The 19,767-nt window shown below is 28.8% G+C and overlaps 1 protein-coding gene across 19 annotated transcripts in view; it reads left to right on the top strand.

The window, feature by feature from the left end:
- Positions 1-19,767, top strand: part of LOC117168765 (troponin I) — an 85,347-nt gene that overhangs the window by 15,087 nt on the left and 50,493 nt on the right. For 5 of the 19 annotated variants that reach the window (XM_033354533.1, XM_033354531.1, XM_033354523.1 and 2 more), the window contains exons 3-6: positions 3,176-3,193; positions 3,450-3,578; positions 6,513-6,636; positions 10,999-11,099. In XM_033354533.1, coding sequence (XP_033210424.1) covers positions 3,176-3,193; positions 3,450-3,578; positions 6,513-6,636; positions 10,999-11,099 — 372 coding nt within the window. Of the gene's footprint in view, positions 1-3,175; positions 3,194-3,449; positions 3,579-6,512; positions 6,637-10,998; positions 11,100-13,921; positions 14,023-14,920; positions 15,022-18,043; positions 18,145-19,767 lie in introns of all 19 variants that reach the window. The other 14 variants (XM_033354534.1, XM_033354540.1, XM_033354542.1 and 11 more) reach the window with 6 other exon arrangements.

The following is a 19,767-nucleotide window of genomic DNA, read 5'->3' as shown; positions in this document are numbered from 1 at the left end:
TTTTCTTTTTATTTTTTAAGGAAATTTTTAAAAAGAAATGATTTTACTGTTAAAGCAAGGGGGACGCAACCCCTCAACTCTGTTCGAAAAAATTTTTTTTGTTGAAAACTCTTAAAATGAGCCATAATCACAAATGAAATTCGAAAATTGTTTTTTTACCATTATAGTGTACATTCCACATTCATCAGCTAATAAGAGGAACCTCGAATGCACCATTTTAACTTTTTATTTTTTTTTTCATTTGAATTTTATATTAAAAAAATTAAGAGTTTTTCAGCTCGGGGTTTCATCTTTTCAGCTCTTTTATAAACACGCAAAAATTTCTACAATTTCACAAACAACACATTATAAAGGCACGCACACTGCCATAGGAAATTACACGGTTAGCTCGAGCGGTACTAAAAATCAAGGATGACTTTGAGAGCCAGTAATTTGGCAAAAACAAATTTCAAAGATTTTTTCGTAAAAATTTGAAGAAGCTTATTAAATTTCGCGTCAAATGACCCCTAATATATTTCTGACTTTCTAAAGAGGATATATGAAGTGAGAAAAAAAATTTAAGAATTTCTCATATTTTACATTGAATTCAACAAATTTCCCAAAAAATTAATAGCGAAAATCTGGAATTTACAGAACGTAATATTTAAAATCTGATATTGAATTTAATCTTATAAAACTTGAAAAATCTGAAATGGTTCCTAAGATATGACTAAAAATGTCCAAACCGGTCTGCGTTAAGTTTCAAACGCTTTGTACATTTTTCGTCGTAATTCGGAAAAAGTTTTTTTCACCTCAAATTAAAAATAAGATTTTAAATTATTGCGTCCTGTAAATTAAAATTTTTTTATAACTTTTATAGATAATTAGAGAAGATTCAAGTCGAGGTACAAATTTCGAGAATTTTAAAAATTTTGTTCAAAAACTTCTCACGTGATAAGTCCCCTTCAAAAAGTCAAAAATATATCTAATAGGGGGTCATTTGACGTTGAATTTAATAAGCTTCTAACTACTTTTCTTTGACAAATTTCAGAATTGTTTTCGACCAAGTTATTGTGTTTTAAAGTCCTCCTCCTCGCGCTTACCCAGATAATTAAGACTATAGCGTAGATAGGTAGCGGTTTTAAAATTTTTTAACAAATAATAAAAGTTCCTTCTGAAGATTCAGTTTGTAAGTAAATACCTTTCAAAGAAATTACATTTTTGTGACTCTCGAAAATTGAGGAAAAGTTACTGCTACGGTTTCATCCCAGGAGAATTTTCTCAATACACTTTTCGGATGATTTACCGCAACACGTTCTCCTTTACTTTTATTTACTGCATTGCGCGATTCTCAAAGTCGTATATTTTTCATTCTTATACCAAGACATGTTATCGCCGATCCTTTAAATCAAGTTTTAAATAAATAAAGATTATATTTATTTATCGTTTGCACAATTCTGGAGAAATCATTTTTTAATATTTGATTAGAGATAATTAAAAATAAGAAAATACTTAATCGAAGGAAATAAAAACAATAAATAAAATAATAAAAAGCAACACATCAGGACCACACTTGGGTAAAGTACACACTTGAACTCACACACTTAATGTGTTTCTATTGTTTTTAATTTTAACATTGGCAGAAAACGCTTGTAACAATCTTGAAGCTGCATGTATTTTTAATGTTTTTAATAATGCTTTTGCTAATTACTATGGTTCGCTTATACATTAAATAAATATTTAATTTGACATTTTTAATTCAGATTATAATTATCTTCTATCCACTGAGTGGTTTTAAAGGTTCAAAACAACCTAAATATTCAATAGGTAAAATGATTAAAATGTCGTAATAAAATAATCGTAATAAAAATTTTTGTGCATTAATTTGATTAATAGTTTCGGATAGAAGTTGAATTATATTTTATTTTGTTCAAAAAAATATAAGGACCCCTGGGACCTTGATAACCCTCGGAGTGCAAAATGATTTATAATATCTAAGGTTAATATCAGGTTGTATCCTGAAATACTGAATGGCAATTAGTTTTAATTTTTGCACTGTACAGTATCACAGAAATTCCATAAAAATAACCCATTTCTGGCTCTTCACAAATAAAAAAATCTTTGATAGGGCTCTTTATAAAAAAATATAATTTTTAACTTCAAAAAATCTAATTTTCTAGTTTTTCTTGAAAACAACATGTGCTATGCAAAAAAAACACAATAACATATTGTTCCGTGGAAAAATTGTTACAGAAATACTCACTTAGTATTTTGTAACCTCAATTCAATTTTTTCAAAAGTTGATTTTTCGATTTAAAGAGGTAAAAATTGGGGTTTCACAATTTTATATAAAGGACAAGAATATTATATATTAATCTTGATTTAAAGAACGACAGAATAGTTTTTACTTTTAAAATGTCTTATTTTTCATATCTGTCTACGATCTAAGAAAAGTTTTAAACTAAATGTATAATAATTTATGATTTCATAAAAGCTCTAATCATAATAATTGTATGATTAAAGATTTTTTAAATAAAAAATAATTATACATTTAAAAAAAAAACTTTTTTTAACTCGCAGACATAAATAAACAATATAATTTGTTAAGGTTAAAAAATATTTTTGAATTCTTTTAATCAACATTTATATTTTTTAAAATTTTTGTATTGTGTCAAACTTTGAAAACCTACTGTTAAACTATGAACCAAATTCTTGAAGCCTAAACTTGAAAATTATCTTAAAAAAATTATTGAGCTTAAAATATTGTAAAGGGGCATTTTTTCAAGCACCAGTTTGTCCCTCTAGAATTTTTTTATCTCGCTTCCTTTTCGAGAAATACAGGAACTTTTAATTTTTTTAATAAGAATCATTTTTTTCAAAAGCAGCCCAGTCAAAGATTGTTTTTATTAACAAAAAAATATATCCCTGAAATCAATAAAAATTCTTGTTTGTGACAAAAAGAACGAAGTATAAGACTTTAGGTATTATTATTATTATTATGTATTTGACCGCAAAATTCTAAAAATGTCAATTAAAAAATGGAACTCGAATCATCGTTTTTATTTACAAAAAATTTTTTTAAATAATAAAAATGATAAATTAGTATAAAACGAATCAGATTTTTCTATGTTTCGAGTTTCATCTTTGGAAAAAATTTTAACATCTCTAACAAATGTGTTCTTTTCTTTTTTTACAGAGAAAGCGCATCGAGGATGTACGTAAATGAGGACGGTCTTTCGTAAAATTAATCCAAAATTATTTTATAATTAGCAGTAGTTGGTTTCCTAGTTTGTTTAAGTTCACAACCATTTTTGTTATTATAGTTTATTTTTGAATGTTCATATTTTTATTTGTATTTCATATAAGCAGATTTAAAAGAAAAAATTCAAGAAGATATTTTTTTAAATAGATTGAGGGCTAAAAAGTGTTTTCAGATAAATGTAAAACAGTTTTACAATGAAAATATTTAGGAAAAGAAGAGAAAGCAGGCGGAGACCGACAGAAAAAGGGCGGAGGTCCGCGCCCGTCTTGAGGAGGCCTCAAAGGCGAAAAAGGCCAAGAAAGGGTTCATGACACCTGACAGAAAAAAGAAGCTCAGGGTGAGTTTCCAAAAATCTATTTTTGTAAAAAATGCAAATTTTTACATCGTCCAACCAATAATTTATAATCAGAATAAATCGAAATTAAAATTCAACGATGAAGTTCTTCGAAATTAAAAAAAATCTAACATCTAATTTCGGAAAACACACTTCTATATTTCTATTAAAATAAAAAAGAATTGCAAAAAGAAAGAAGAAAAATAGTAAAGTAAATAAGTATTATTTGTTTCTCTTTAAACTTATATCAATATAATTTTCTTATGATTGTTGACGAAATTCAAAAAGATTTTTAAAGATTTTAGATTTGTCGAAGTTGTGAAAAAAATTGGAAAAACTTTTTATGAATTTTAGGCAGTTTCTGCAAATCTCAACATATTTTTAACACCTTTGAAACTTCTAAAATTTCCAAATATCTTTTAGAATAATTAGAACTTTTCCTACAAATTTCAAAATATTCTGCAAAATTAAAAAAATTGTCTTAAAAGCTTTCAGATATGTGTTAAACTTTTTCAGAAATCATTAAAAAAATTTTGATGGAATTTTCAATAATCTCTTAAGATTCATTTTGAAAATCAAAAATCATTTAAACCGTCCCAGACATATTAAGATAGTTGTCGTGCCAATAGTCAGATATCTGAAAAAAGTTTTTCTATGATTTTAAAAATCAAAATAATATAACTGATCTAAATTTAAATGAAATACATAACTTTTATGTGAAATGTAAGAAATCACACAAAATCATCAATTTTAAACTTGTTTTTTTAAATTGAATTATTTCCGACCTTAGCTTTTTACCAATTTTAAAAAAATGATTGCATTTTAATAAATAACAGCTCATTTGTTCTAATATAATCTTAAAATATGATTATTTGTTAAAAAAATGTTTTCTTAAAAAAGATTGTTCTCATGATTTCAGCCATAGAAAAATTTACTTTAAAAATTGCAATAATTTTTCAAAATTTGGTAAAAAGCGACGTTTGAAAAAATTTTAATTAGAAAAAACATCGTTAAAATTAATGTTTTTTTGTGAACCTAAAGAATGATTTGAAATTTTTACAGGAATCATAAGAAAAATTTTTTATTTTCTTTAAATACGTAAAATTCTTAAAAGTTTTTTTTCTTCAAAATCTAATTTAGAAAAACAATAAAATTGTTGAATTATTTCTTACATCTTTTTAATAATATTGTCAATTTTATTTTTTGTAATTTTTTAAGGATATATAAATATATTTTTTCTATGTTTCTCGAATTTATTTGAAAAGACTTAAAGTTTCAGATATGTCAAAAAAAGAAACTAAAAAACTCCAAAGAAGTTTTTTCTATTTTACAGGATACTTCGAAATTTTAGGAGAAATTTCAGTTAGTTTAGGAGATACTTGGGACTTTTTAACGCTGTAAAAAAATCAATACATTTTTTTAATAAATTTCCGGAAATCTTTCTAGGTTTAAAAATTTTATTCAAACAATGATAAACTTCTAAATTTTTTAATATTTTTTAAAATGACTCAACTTATTCCTAAAATGGTTTTAAACTCTGCCCGATTTGTTTTTGACAATTTTGGATCTGCAAAAACCAACATTTTATTTTAAGATTTTAAAAATATTTTAGAATTATTGTTTAATTTTTTTAAGCATTCTAAATATATTTTCAAATGATTTAAATTCGCTCTGATATTTGGATAAAATTTATTACAATTTTCTTGAAAATTGCTATCAAATTTTCCAGATTTTGTATTCATAATTTTGTAAAGATTTTTGAGCGTTTCGAAATCTTTTTTAATATTCTTTCAGAAGAGAATTTAGAACATAAAGATTAATTTTAAATTATAATAAATTAAAATATTATTTTTTTACTTTCCTGAGCCATTCTCAATGCGGTAATTGTTTTCGATTTAAAAAATTCATTTTCCCAAATAAAAAATAATTTGACATTTTCTCGAAAATCTCAGACATTTTTCTTATTCTTTAAAATATTTTTCAAATTTTGAATTAATTTTTAAATTTTTTCAAGAGCGCATTAATCTTTTTTGAAATAATTCGAATCTTTTGTACGATATAAAAAAATGTTGTAAAAATAAAAAAATTGCCTTTATATCCAGATAGAATCCTTTTGGACATCTTTCAACATATTATCTTAAAATAAATTTTGTAAAAAAAATGTTTAAGTTTTCCAGATAACTTAAATTTTTTGTGTTATTTTTAAATGTTTAAAAGTTCTTAAAAAGTTTTTAAATTTGTTGTTTGAAACCTTCAAAAATGTACATTTTTTTCAATTTGTGTAGATTTGAAATAATGTTTTTGCAACTTTTCAAAATTTTTTGATCTCTTAAGCTTATTCAGATTTTTTCTAAAATTTCAGGAATGTCTTTTCTGAAATTTTATCAAATGATTTCAAATGTCTTAAAATATTTTTTTAATATTTGCTTATAATTAATTTTATAAATAAAAAATCAATGTATATTTTTCTTTGAACCTTAAGACAAAAATTGCATTATCCTAAAAGCTTTCGAAATCCATACAAAACTTAAAAATGGTATTCAAATATCTTAAAATATACATATTTTGTGTGAATTTTGCGAAATCTTTTTAAATTTTTAATTCTTTTTTAATCTTTTCAAAACTTCTAAATCTTAAATATCTTTTTAAACAATTCAAAGTTTTGCTACAATTTTTGAATTCTTGAAAAATTAGAAAACATTTCTCTAAAAATCGTCTGTATTCGTTATCGGTAGATTTTGAAATTGTTCAAGCTCAGTATTAATTTACTAATTTTGTTTCGGTAAAACTTAAATTATTTTACATTTTCCCCTTAATCTTATGGCCGGTGAAGGTAATTATTATCTACCGCTTATAACTGGAGCACTAATTTTTGGATACTGTCAATAATTTTCGATAATTCTTCGAAATTTTTGAAATTTTTAATTAATTTTCCAGTTGTTGCTGCGTAAGAAAGCAGCTGAGGAATTAAAGAAGGAGCAAGAGAGGAAAGCAGCCGAAAGGAGGCGCATTATTGAAGAAAGATGTGGGAAGCCGAAGAACATTGACGACGCTAACGAAGGTACTTGACGAAACTTTTCAAACTTTAATCTTCCTTATTGTTAGATATCAAAGCACGTCAATTCTAGTATCCCATCGAATACTCCAGACTTCATTAGATTTTTTGAATGAATCGTGAAATCTTCAAATATCGAGAACTGTTTTTAGTGAATAACATTTTTTTATTCAATCATAAAATTAAGGTAGCCCAAGCGTTCATTGCAAAAGGAAAAATCCACCATTTCTTACATTAGAATCTCTTTTATACTTAATTTAGTTCCTTTTGAAATAAAATCTTTCAATTTCAGATGGTAAGATTTTCGTTCGTCATGAGAAATGATATCATCAAAATTCTCGTGCAGCGTCGGTTTATCGATATTTTTTCCTAATCTGCTACTTTTCGGAAGCAAGTCACTTTTTGAAATATACTACTGGTCAAAATTGTGCGTCCATTTAGGTAAATCTGATCGAAAAGAGGCTTTTCTTAGGAAGTGACTAACTACAAGAAAAATTAAGTTAGAAATTTTTTTTTTAATTGATAGAAGTTTAATTATATTTCGTGTTGACTGAGCCATACTTGAAGTTTGTTTCATTAATAGGGGGCTAGGTTGCATTCCATTTTGAACCAATTTTCGATATCTAATTTTAACTTTCTATCTGATTTAGGAAAACCAATAGAAAGTATTTAAACTTCGCTAGATTGAAGTTTGAAATCTTTTCTGCAAAATGAGATCAAGAACATAATAAAATGTTTACTAGTTTTCGAATTTGCATTAAAAAAATTATAAGAAAACTCAAGAAGAAAATTGGTGTGACAAGCAGTAGTGGAGCAGAAGCCGATACTAAACCAACCGCGTTTGGCATTGGGCATGCTTCCAAATTTTTTTATGATAATTCGAAAACTATTCCATATTTTATTATGTTTTTGTTTTATAAATAATATATTTAAAGATTTAATTAAACGAAACTTTCATTTTTTCTGTTACCTTCCCTAAACCGTGCAGAGCATGCAAGTTGGTATAGGAAAATTGGGCCAAATCCGGAAAATAGGTAGATCTTGATCAATTTCTATCTCGGTCCATATTTCTTTGAAATATTTCAAGCGGCAAATCAGATTCTAAAATTTTTTCTTTAAAAAAAGACCACAAACTCAATAAAATATGTACGGGTTCTGGAATTATAATAGAAAATGTAAATGCGAGTCCTTAACAAAAATCAATGGGTTAATCAGCTGATGAGCAGAAGCCGACACGAGATCGACTGTTTTTCTCCTTGGGGAGGCTTTCAAATTTTTGATGATAAATCGAAAAATATTCAATAATTACTTATGTCTTTATCTTGCTTCGAAGAACAGATTTCAGACTTCAAATAATGAAACTTTATTTTTTTCTATGAGCTTCGCTAAAGCATTCAATGATTGTAAATTGATCATCAAACATTTTTCAATAATCAAAAATTCCCCAGGTAAAAAACTAGGGATCAAGCGGTACTCTAGCAGAATCCGACACCAGACCGACTGTTTTTCGCCATTAGCATGTTTGAGCGTTTTACATGATTACTGGAGAAACTTTTATACCTTATTATATTTTTTATCTCCTGTTAAACAACAGATACCAGATCTCAATTAAGCAAAGTTTGATTCTTTTTTATAAGCTTCCCAAAAAGCATACAGAAAGTACAATTTTGGAATCGAATATTTATCAAAAACTGAATATAGGTACATCTTTCTTACATGCTATGTCCGCCTATATTTATGAAAAATACTCTAAATATAGCTCAATCCACGCAAAACTAATTACAATTTGGATCATTTGAGAAAGCTCTTAGAATAAATTGAAACTTCGCTAAATTAAATTCTAAAATATTAATTTCAAATGAGACCAATAAGATAATAAAATATTGAATTTTTCTCGAATTATCATAAAATATTTGGGAGCGTGCCTAAGACGAAAAACGGACTGTCAAGCAGCAGTCAAGCAGAAGTTGACAATACACATTTTTTTGTTCACTTACCAATTAATTGCATAAAATACAAATAAGGAATCAAACATTAGTCAAAAACTAAAAATAGGTAGATCTTTCTAACATGCTATTTCGGTCCATATTTATAAAAAAATTCTGTAAACACGTCTCAATCAACGAAAAATTAATTACAATTTTGCATGCTTCGAGGAAGCTCATGTGATACATTAAAACTTCGCCAAATTAAATTACATCATAATTTTTAAATGAGACCAGTAAATTGACATAATAATAAACATTTTTTAAGAATTTATCTCGAATGATCATAAAATATGTGGCAGTGTACCCAAGGCGAAAAAAGGAGTAGTTTTTTAGCAGAATCCGATGCTAAATCGATGGCTTTCCGCCTTTGGAACGCTTATTCATTTTCCACGATAATTTAAAAACTTTTCAGTAAATTATTATGTTCTTGGTCTTATTTTCAAGAAAAGATTTCCTACTTTAACCTTGCGTATTTTCAATTTTTTAAAATAACTTTCCTAAAGCATTCAGATAACGAAAGTTGGAAATCGAAATCTGTCGAAAACGGAAAATAGGTTGATCTTTCTCACATGCTGTCTCGAACCGCAAAAATACTTTAAGCAGGGCTCAACTGACACAAAATTGAAAAAAACTTTTACATAGTTTGAGGTAGGGAATATGAAAATTTAAAAGCTTTTTTAAATCCTACAATCTTCTCTTTAAAATGAGACCAACAACCTAACAAAATATTAAATCGTCTTTGAATTTTTATTAAAAATGTGGAAGCGTGCCCAATGCTAAAAACAGTTGGTCTAGTGTCGACTTGTGCTAGAATGCTGCTTGGCCCATAGATTTGAATCAGGGGCCCGCTTTCCTAATTTTTTATGGTCAACACGGAAATTGCACAGACCTATGGTTATCAAAAATGCGTAAATACCGAAATTCAATCAACTTTTTCATTGTTTAATTGAGGGAATAGAAAAATAGTAAAGTACGATTTTAAGCATCTGAGTGAATAATATATTACAAATAGAGTTAGATATAAATTGTGACATACTTCAAACCAGTTAATTAATTATAATTTTTATATAATCGATCTGCTAATTTTTACCTTCTCTCAAGTATGCCATATTTTACATCTTACTCCATTCTTAAGGAATAGAAATTTTTATGCTTCGCTCAATTAAATTCTAAATAATTATATTTAAAATAATATCAAAAGCATAATAAAATATTGCATGGTTCTCGAATTATCATAGAACATGTGGAAGCGTGCCCAAATTTAAAAACAAAAGTGAGCCAAAAGTCGAGAAGAAATCGATAGTAGATTGACCACTTCTCGCCTCGGGCACGCTCCCACATTTTCCATGATAATTCGAATACCATTCAGTATCGTATAAATTCATTGGTCTTATTTTTTAAAAAGTATTTCAAACTTTAATTTAGTCCAATTCAAGAGCTTTTAATCAACAGAAAAATTTTAAAACTTTTGTATGGTTTAATTAAGAGATAGAAAAATGGTGTAGTGCGATTTTATATGTCTGAGTAAATAATTATTATAAAGAGAGTTAGATATAAAATATGGCATGCTTCAAAATATATAATTGATTACAGTTTTCGTATAATCTGTACTGGTAATTTTTATTTAGTCTGAAGTATGCCATATTTCACATCCTACTCTATTCATAAGGAATATAAAATTTTACACTACGCTAAATTAAATTCTAAATACTTCTATTTGAAATTAGATCAAAAACATAATAAAATATTGAATGGTTTTTGAGTGATCGTAAAACACGTGGAAGCGTGTCCAAAACAAAGAACAGTTATCAAGCAATAGTCGAAAAGAAACTGATACTTGGCTGACCGCTTCTCGCATTGGGCACGCTCCCACATTTTGCATGAAAGTTCGATAAACCTTCAATATTTGACTATGCCGCTGGTTTTATTTTGACAAGAATATTTCTGACTTCAATTTAGTCCACTTCAAGTGGACTCAATCAATGCGAAAGTTAATAGACTTTCTATAAAACTTTTAAAAAATCGCTCTAACTTTATTTATCGCCCAGCTTGTCACATTCTAAGACGAGTTTTTAATCCCATTTTCGTAAGTGGATGCACAATTTTGATTGATTGTATAATTTGTATATTCGAAATTCTGTTTGAAATCGATTTTCAAATTCATCATATCGACCTCATTGTTCAGTCTACACTGCGCATTATCCTTATCCTAAAACCGACAAAACAGTACACTACAAACCAGACTCTACATTTTTTTTTTACTTTCTGCAACAAACAAATGATTTAATGGTTAATTAATTTTGACAAGTCCTTGGAAAATAAATTTGTTTTCTATTCGTGTATTTACAATTAAAGTTTATGATTTCTTATCAACATACAGAGAATGTCAAGCGTGTCTTGCGCGAATATCACACAAGGATCGCAGCTCTGGAGGATAAAAAGTTCGACATCGAATATCTAGTCAAGAAAAAGGACTATGAGGTACATTTCTCCAAAAAAAAGGAGAAAAAATTATGTTGCCTTTTGTGGGCAAGACACCACGCGGTGTCCGTTCGCGTGATAAGCGTAACCGAAATTATGTTAAATGTTGCGGACGCAATTTAAACACGAGCTTAGCATTTCGGTTTTTAACCCGAGTCTCTTGTCTCAAACTCTTTTTCTGTGCCAAAATTTTCACTATTCTTATATGTTAATCAAATTTCCAGGAATCATTAACAGGCTTGAAAGTCATTAAAAAGTGCTCTCATAAATTTAAATTTAAATAACTTTATTTTATATTAAAATTGAAAAAAAAATGATTTTCGGGTCTTGGATTCCCTTCGTCTAATTGTTGAATTTTGTGACAAGTCTTTCAGCATATCGGTGTCGATGTTGGCTGTTTTTTACTGGATGAACTCTACGTATTTCTGTCGATTTTCTCTTATTTTCTACTCTTCGATACTTACACTCTCACCTGATCCTCGCATCCTACTTTTACTCACACAATCACACAATTGCAATCGTAATTTTTTAAATCAAATACAACCATTACAAAGAAAAATCGACTCGTTTAACAAATTTCAGAGGAAAAAAATATTGAAAGTGTTAGGCACGTTTCCATTTGAAAGTAATGCGTTAGACTTAGGGTTCATTTAAAAAGTTAATAACTCGTTATCCTCATCAATACTAGTAAAAAGTTATATTCAGGATAAATTTAAAAGTTTTTGGAATTTTATAAGTTCAAATCTAAAAAAATTAAGTGTAAGTAAATGCAGGTAAATTTGGAAGGGAACTTCAATAAAGGCGCACTTTAGAAAAAAGTTTTTTATGTTCAAATTGTTTATTTATTTAATATAACTATGGCAGACTAAGGAGCTTTAGCCATTATTTTTTTTTTTTAATTTTCGTCTTCAATTATTCTTTAACATTTACAATTAATAATAGGCAGATTTTCCTTTGACGAAAAATTACGGAAAATATTGATTCTTAAAAATTTTTAAACCGATATTTTTTTAATTCCAGAAATGATCAAATTTCTTGAAACAACCAATTACGGAATTTTAAAATTCGGGGAAATATCTTACCGAATTTTTAAATACTCATAGTAGCAATCTTTAAATTCCTGGTAGTAGTAACACCATGAAAAATGAAACTCAAAACATTGTAAATTTTCCAAAATTATAAAATATCCGAAACAGGAAAATCTCTATTCTTAGATTGTCGATTCTAAATAATTAATTTTTGTTCAATATTGAATAAATAATAAAATAAGAAATATGTTTATTAACTAAAAGTGTTTTTTATTCATTACTTTTATTATTAAAACAATTTTTTAACTATTTATATTCAGAAATTTTTGAATTTGGACATTTTTCAGTTCCGGATGTTTTGTAACTTTGGGAATTATCGATTACCGGGAATTGAAAAATTTCATAACAATATTAGGAATGGTTAAACTGCAATAAGCCACCTGGTGACACAAAACAGAACTAGAAAAAATAGGTACGATTTTAAAGATTCATTTCAATTTATGCGTACAAGTTTTTTAATGATTTTTGTTTAGTTTAAAGTATTTATTGTATACTGAAAATAACTGCTCATCGAAAACAAAATATTTTAGAAAGAATTTACATCTTAAACAGTAAAAAAACACATTTTTTGACAGAAATATTTTTCATAAAAAAATGTACTGTTTTTTATGATTTTCAACAGATTATAAAGTTAAATGGACCTATTTTGAAGCAAAGGAGTAATCCAAGTAAATTTTTATTAATTTATACGAAATGGTCAGGCCTTTTTCGAATTATAACAGTTTTTTTGTATTAAAAATTAAAATCAAAATTTTAAAAAATGTTGCTGACTATATTAGACATTGAATGCAAAAAATTTCTTATTATATTTAAGCAACTTATTATTAAATTTTAATATTTATAAAATAATAGTAAATTGAAGTTTTAGATACTGTTAAATTTGGTTTGGATAGTAACATGAATTTATTTCTTATATTTGTTCTAATTATTCTTTTTGTACTCAACATAAAAATATAATTTTTTCAAAAAAAGCCCAAAGGGTGTTTTTTTGTTTTGGCCTTAAAATGTTGCAGGTATTTGGTCCATGAGGGTGAACGCGAGGTGAAAATAAGACCAAAATAAGAAAAAAATAATCTGAACTGAGGTCAACTTTCCGCGGTGAATCGCAGACATCTCCGACACGCTCCACTAGAGACAGCTCGTTACAGGGCTAACCGCGGAAATTTTACCTCAGTATTGAGAAATCAGCTGTTTTATTACCCCGTATTATCGATAATTACCTGCAACGTTTCGAATTCCAGTTTTTTCTGTTCGTAGATTACCGTAAGTAGTCGGAAAATTCGATATTTAATTAAATTTATAGAAATTAACTTTATCACCCAAACACAGAAAAACAATCATTAACAACTGTCAAGTGATTTTAAACGATTCAACCGCTTTTAACTGAAAATTAAGAAAAACGTGCTCTCAGAAAAAATTGAGAATACAAAATGTTTCAGTTAATCGGAACTGGAGGGTAAAAGCGTCGTGAGTACACCAAACTATGGTAAACTTTCCATGGTAACCACGGAAAGTTTACCCCGGTTGGGTGTAATCAGCTGATTATTACCCGGACTGAACGATTTCCTGCAAAGTTCTAGTACTCACAGTTTCTTCTGTGCTACTTTCAAACACTGGATAAGGAAATTTTTTTGAAAAAATAGATACAAAAACACAAATTTCGGTTCTTAAAAATGTCGAAATGTGGAAAATGAGTGGAAATTTAGCTGATTCAATGAATTCGCATTTTGACAGCGACCTTGAAGTCAATTGTGAACCAGTATCATAAGAGGATCGGCATCCTTGAGGAGGAGAAGTACGACCTTGAATTCGAAGTCAGCAAGAAGGACTTTGAGGTCTATTATAGAAAGTTAAAGCGACGTAATTGCGATATAATGCAAATTAACGCAAAAAGAATTAGAGTTCATTTCCAATTTTTTTAACTATTATTTTTTTCAGTATCTGCCGTAATAAAGTAAGCTGCATCTAGAGGTGATAATGTCGCTAAAGTCTTTTCGCAGCTATAGCAGCAGAAAAATTAAAGTTTTTTGTGCTAGAATTAATTAATCAAAAAATTAATTAAATTTTTAATAGAATATTGGTTTAACGTAGATTGTTCTCACCAGAATTGGGTTTAATTAATTTACAAAAAATCTGTAGCCAAATTTTTTATGAAAATAATTTAATTATTTCCCAAGATTGGTTGATCAAGTTTGAGTAGTTTGAATTCCTATTAGGCTTCGGTTCTAAATAATTATTTAAAATTTTTTAATTATTTCATTCGCAGACGCATTCATACAAACATAAAAACACGTATTATTTCATCACTTCCTCAAAATATCATTTACATTAAGCAGACTAATTACAGCTTCATGCTTTGCTTATACACAATTCGTCAAACGCCTTGTCCCAAGTCTTCTCCTCACGAGAGCTTACTTTTTAATTTTATAATCATATTAGTTTTTTAATTAATCATACCATCACGCAATTTGGCAAAAATAGTAACACGAATTTGAAATTAAATAACGATATCAAAAAGAAGGATCTTCATTTCGAGCTTGAGTAAAAAAATTTAGCTACAAGTGAATAATTTTTGTTTATATTGTCGTTTTGTAAAAATCTAAAAAAATCTAATTCCGCATACAATGACACTATCATTTACTAACGAGCACCAATCGCCGCTGATTATAGGACTCATCGATTCGATAATTTTAAGCTTCCGCTATTTTTTTTCGTGACTTCTTGTTTTTTTAGCCGAGCTGCAGACGATTTGTTCGGCATACTGGAACAAAATATGCGTACTCGAGGGTGATAAGTTTGACCTCGAACGGAAAAATAGAATGAAAGATTTTGAGGTATGAGGTATTTTGAGGTGTCTTCAAGCTCACGAATCGTACACACTTACACTTTATTACAAAAATGCAAGAAGACGATTATTACTCTGGCGTTCGGTTTTTTGTTTTTTTTAATTGATCAATAATTAAACTCTATAATGCTGATGGTGATAATAATAAATAATTGCAGCTGTGGATTAAAAGGAGCTTAATAAAATTTAATTTGTTTCTCGAAATACATGAAACGTTTTTGAAGTAATTAAAGTATAGAAATTCTCTTGGCGTGGAAGAGTTTCTTATAGCAAAGCGGAAATTAAATTGTGAAAGAAGAAAATAGCTCGCAAGCTGCAAGTGATTCCTTGCTTCAAACTAAGTCTTAGATTTTCAAACTTAAACACTAGTTTACAAGATATACTATTAGAACTTCTTAAGGACAAAGTTCGTAAAGACTGAACTTGAAATTTTAAAATTAATTTTGACAGTCGGAAGGACTACATTTTCACAAGTATCTTAAATTTTTTTGTCTACTTTATTTAGCATTACTTATGTACTTTTGAATTCTTTTCAATTATTTGGGATTTTTTTAATTCTCTTAAATCGTTGATGACCTTCAATTACCAGAATTATCTAAGCTTCTTGATATCTATACAATTTTTTGTATTCCTTCAGTTTCTTGAGTTATTTGAGTTATTATCTGAATTCTTTGAATAACCTAACTTCTACTGAAATTCTTTAAATTCCTATAGATTCCTTAAAACCCTTGAACTTCTTGAAATTCTTGAAATGCCTTGTATTTCTTCAAATCTTTCATTTCCAAATCTCTGAACTATTTAAATTCTCTAAATTCTTGAATATTCTTAATCATTCTTTGAATTTAATGAATATTCTAACTTCCTCAAATTATCTGAATTCTCTCAATTCCTCGAATTCTATATAATTTTGGATTTCTAAATTATCCTATATTTCTTGACTTTCCTAAACTCCTTAAATATTTGGAATTTATGAGAATCCATACATTTTTTGCATATTCTGAAGTTATAAAATTCCTGGACTTTCCCTAATCTCCTGAATTCCTTGAATTATCTGAATTTCTGAAGTTTCCTAAATCCCTTGAATTATTTTAATACATAGAAATCGCTAAAAGCTATAGAATCTCTAAAACGCTTTTTATTCCCTGAAATTATTAAATATCTTGAATTTCTTTAATATTCGGCATTCCTTGAATATTAGGAATTCCTGAAATATGCATTAATTATCTGAATCCTTTGAATGGTCTAAGTTCCCAAAATTTTCTGAGAGCTATAAAAAATCTATTAATATATAAATATCCCGACAATATCTGAATTCCGTGAAATTTTTTGAATATCCTTAATTTCTTGAGCATCTTGAACTTCTTGAAAACTCCTTGATTCCTCGCATTTTATAAAAATCTCTGAATTTCCGAAATATTCTATGGTTATGAAATGCCTTGAATTGTCCTAATCTCCTGAATTCCTTGAATTCTCCGAATTCCTTAAATTCCCTAAATCCCTTGAATTCCCAAAATTCGCAGAATTCTCTCAAAGCTATGAAATCCCTGAAAAGATCTGAATTCTCTGAAATTCGTGAATCTCCAAAATTTCATAAATATCCTGAATTCTTTAAACAACCTTAAATTTTTTAAATATTCGATATTTCTTGAATATTCGGAATTCCTGAGAATTTCTTAATTTCTTGAATATTCCTAATTTATGAAATTTCCTGAATAATGCTAATCTTCTGACTTCCTTGAATTCTCCGATATTCGATGAACTGCATAAATCCCTTGAATTCTCTAAATTCCCAGAATTCTCTAAAAGCTATGAAATTCTTGAATATATCTTAATACCCTACAAATATCTGAATTACGTGAAATTCCTGAATATCTCCAAATTTTTTGAATGTAGACAAAAGTCAAGGTACTGAAAAGATTTCAAATAAATTAAATATGAATCCCAAATAATTCAAATCAATTCAAAGAATTGAAGAGTCTTCAAAATAATTCAGAATAACGTATAAAACCATAAAGTATTCATTAATAAACAAAGAATTCATGTAATATTTGGAAAGGTTTAGAATAAAAAAAATGAAAGTATTCTGAACGAAGTGGCTTCAGTTCAATATATGTTAGCAATCGAATTTTATCGTCGCCAGGGTAATTTCGTTTGGACTTCTACAGGTCGAACAAATACTGTCGATATCTCACAAATCGACGCCAATGTTCGAGCAGTGTGAAATTTTCCACTTGCATCTCTCTCACACATACTCGACACCCACATACCTCGGGATTGACGATTTTGTGATATTACTTCTTTTTTTCGTTTTTTACTCTCTTACCGAGCTCGCAGTAGTTAGAGAAGTGATACATGAACGATAACCCGACTATCCTCTCCACCGCAATGCACGAGTACTTTGAGTGGCAGATGCCTGAAAATACTGCGCACATACCTGAAAGTTGATGGGCAAGGACATTTAGGGTTCAAGATTCCTACCTTACCGACCTAGAAACTCTTCGAGAGCTCAAGTGGTTCATGTCCTTGCTAAGTTTCTAGTATGCTCTCGATGACGCTGTTAGATCCTTCTAAACTCAAAAGCAAATAAAAACATAAATATAGAAATGTTATGACCTAATCTAGAATATTCTAGAAACTTAGCACGGAAATGAACCACTTAAACTGACCCACGATCTCGAAGTCGATAAGATAGAAACCTTGGTCCAAAAACGCCCTTGCCTACCTACTGCCGAAGAGAGAATTTTCAAAGCAGGTGATCATCGCGAATCAATAACTGACTGACGTTTTGAGATCTTCATCCTTATCGAATATCCAATCAATGATCAAAATAAAAGAGAATTATTTTATTTATCGAAATTCACTGGATATTGCGGATCAAGTCTCTATTACACAGACTTATTAGGACAGATTTTGTTTTATCGGAAATAATGTGTCGCGTGTAAGAGAAAAAGAATTGCAACCTTTTTTTCCTGAGAAAAGAATCTGAGACTGGTCTATCCATATCGTTGTAGATGACTTGAGAAGGATTTGCCGAATGTATTACGACCGCGTCTACATTTGTGAGGGTCAAAAGTGGGATTTGGAGCGTGAAGTTCGAAAACGAGACTACGAGGTATAACCCCCCATCGTACGACTAAGGACTAAACATTTCAGTTTTCGTCTCCCAAACCTGTTTTATTTATTTTTTTATCCCCTACCATGCGTGGAACAACTTCTCCATCGGATGGTTGCCCCCCTTTCCCTTGTTTTCCTTTCCCGAAAACATGTAATCCCTTGCTTTAAAATTTCAGAGTAAAAACTTTCTGAAAAATTGGATTGGATTGGATTGGATAGATCAAAGACACTTCCTCTACTTGCACAAGGAGAGATCACGAGATGTGCGTCGCCGAATCAGCGACGAATCAGCGAAGCGCATATCGCGACGCACATCTCGCGACGCACATCTCGCGACATCTCCTTGTCAGTAAATTTGCACTGCCTATTCCGAAAATCGAAAAATACCCAAAGATGAAAAACATAGTAGGTAATAGAGATGAAAATTTTTTGAGTCGCTCCTGATAATCTTGGTCAGTCCTGTCTTGCTTGATTTTTTTCCTTAGTGTATCGATTTTTTTGAGAAGGCTATGAAAAATCGAATGCGCGTGTCGAAGAAAATGTGCATCGAATAATAAATTGATTCTCGAGAATATGAAGTGCCCTTCATTTTTGTTTCTGCAACGCAATCACGCAGCTCTCGCAAATAATTTTTCAAACTATCTTTTTTCTTCACTTTCAATCACGCACGTACTTAATATTTTCACATTTCATTTTCTTTTCTGTACATTTTTTTTCTCTATTTCATTCTTTATATCTGTCGCTCATCTATCTTGCAATCGTTACTTACCCAGAGTTGTCCAAATAAAGAATTTACTGGTAATCGAATCCAGTTCAATAGATTATTTTTTAGAGAAAATTCGGCGAATCGGAAAAGTACGTATTTTCTAATTTCCTCTAAAGAGTCCACACATTTCGTCACTTGATTTGAAGTGGATTCGATCTGGTAGAAATCAGCTTGAGGCTATTTGTTAAACGGTTTATACATTCGATTAAAATGAATCAGTTTTATAAAAACGTGCTGATTTATTTTTAAAAATTATACGAAAATTAGCTCCAAATTGATTTTGAACAAAAAAAACTTTTTTTGGACTGTATTGATGTTCTCGGTGCTTTTTACTAACTACAAGCGGCACAAGAGAAAGCTTTTTGATAATGACGCAGGGCTGGGCAAGTAAATAGGAGAAGTTTTTCTTCACGGAATTGATCTTAAGTAGAAGCCGGAAAGACCGCTTTGAGTAATAAGGTGGATTGCATCTCACTGTATAATTTTTAAAAATTGATTTACAAAAAAAGTTATGAGAGACTGCACCAATTTTCATTTATTGCAAAATTTTAAATGAACCACTTATTTTCCAGAAATATTTGATACATTTTTCAAAAGATTATGTAAAAGATTACTTTTTTCTAAAGAAACCAAAAACAAATTGTGTTGATTTGGAACTTAGGAACATATCACTTATACCCGGGTTATACCTTACTTTTTATACTGACTTAGGGCTTGGATTAGACTTAGAAAGTTTAATTTTTAAAAATATCTTAAAGAACACTTGGAAAAGATTGGTGCAGCTGATGAGTATTTAATCTGCTTATTATTACAAAATACCGAAAAAAGTGTTAGATAAGTTCCAAGAGAAAATGC

Source organism: Belonocnema kinseyi, chromosome 3 (assembly GCF_010883055.1).
Source record: "Belonocnema kinseyi isolate 2016_QV_RU_SX_M_011 chromosome 3, B_treatae_v1, whole genome shotgun sequence".
In the NCBI taxonomy this organism is placed as follows: Eukaryota; Metazoa; Arthropoda; class Insecta; order Hymenoptera; family Cynipidae; genus Belonocnema; species Belonocnema kinseyi.
The sequence above is the reverse complement of the archived record's forward strand: the minus strand, read 5'-3'. Positions and strand labels throughout refer to the sequence as shown.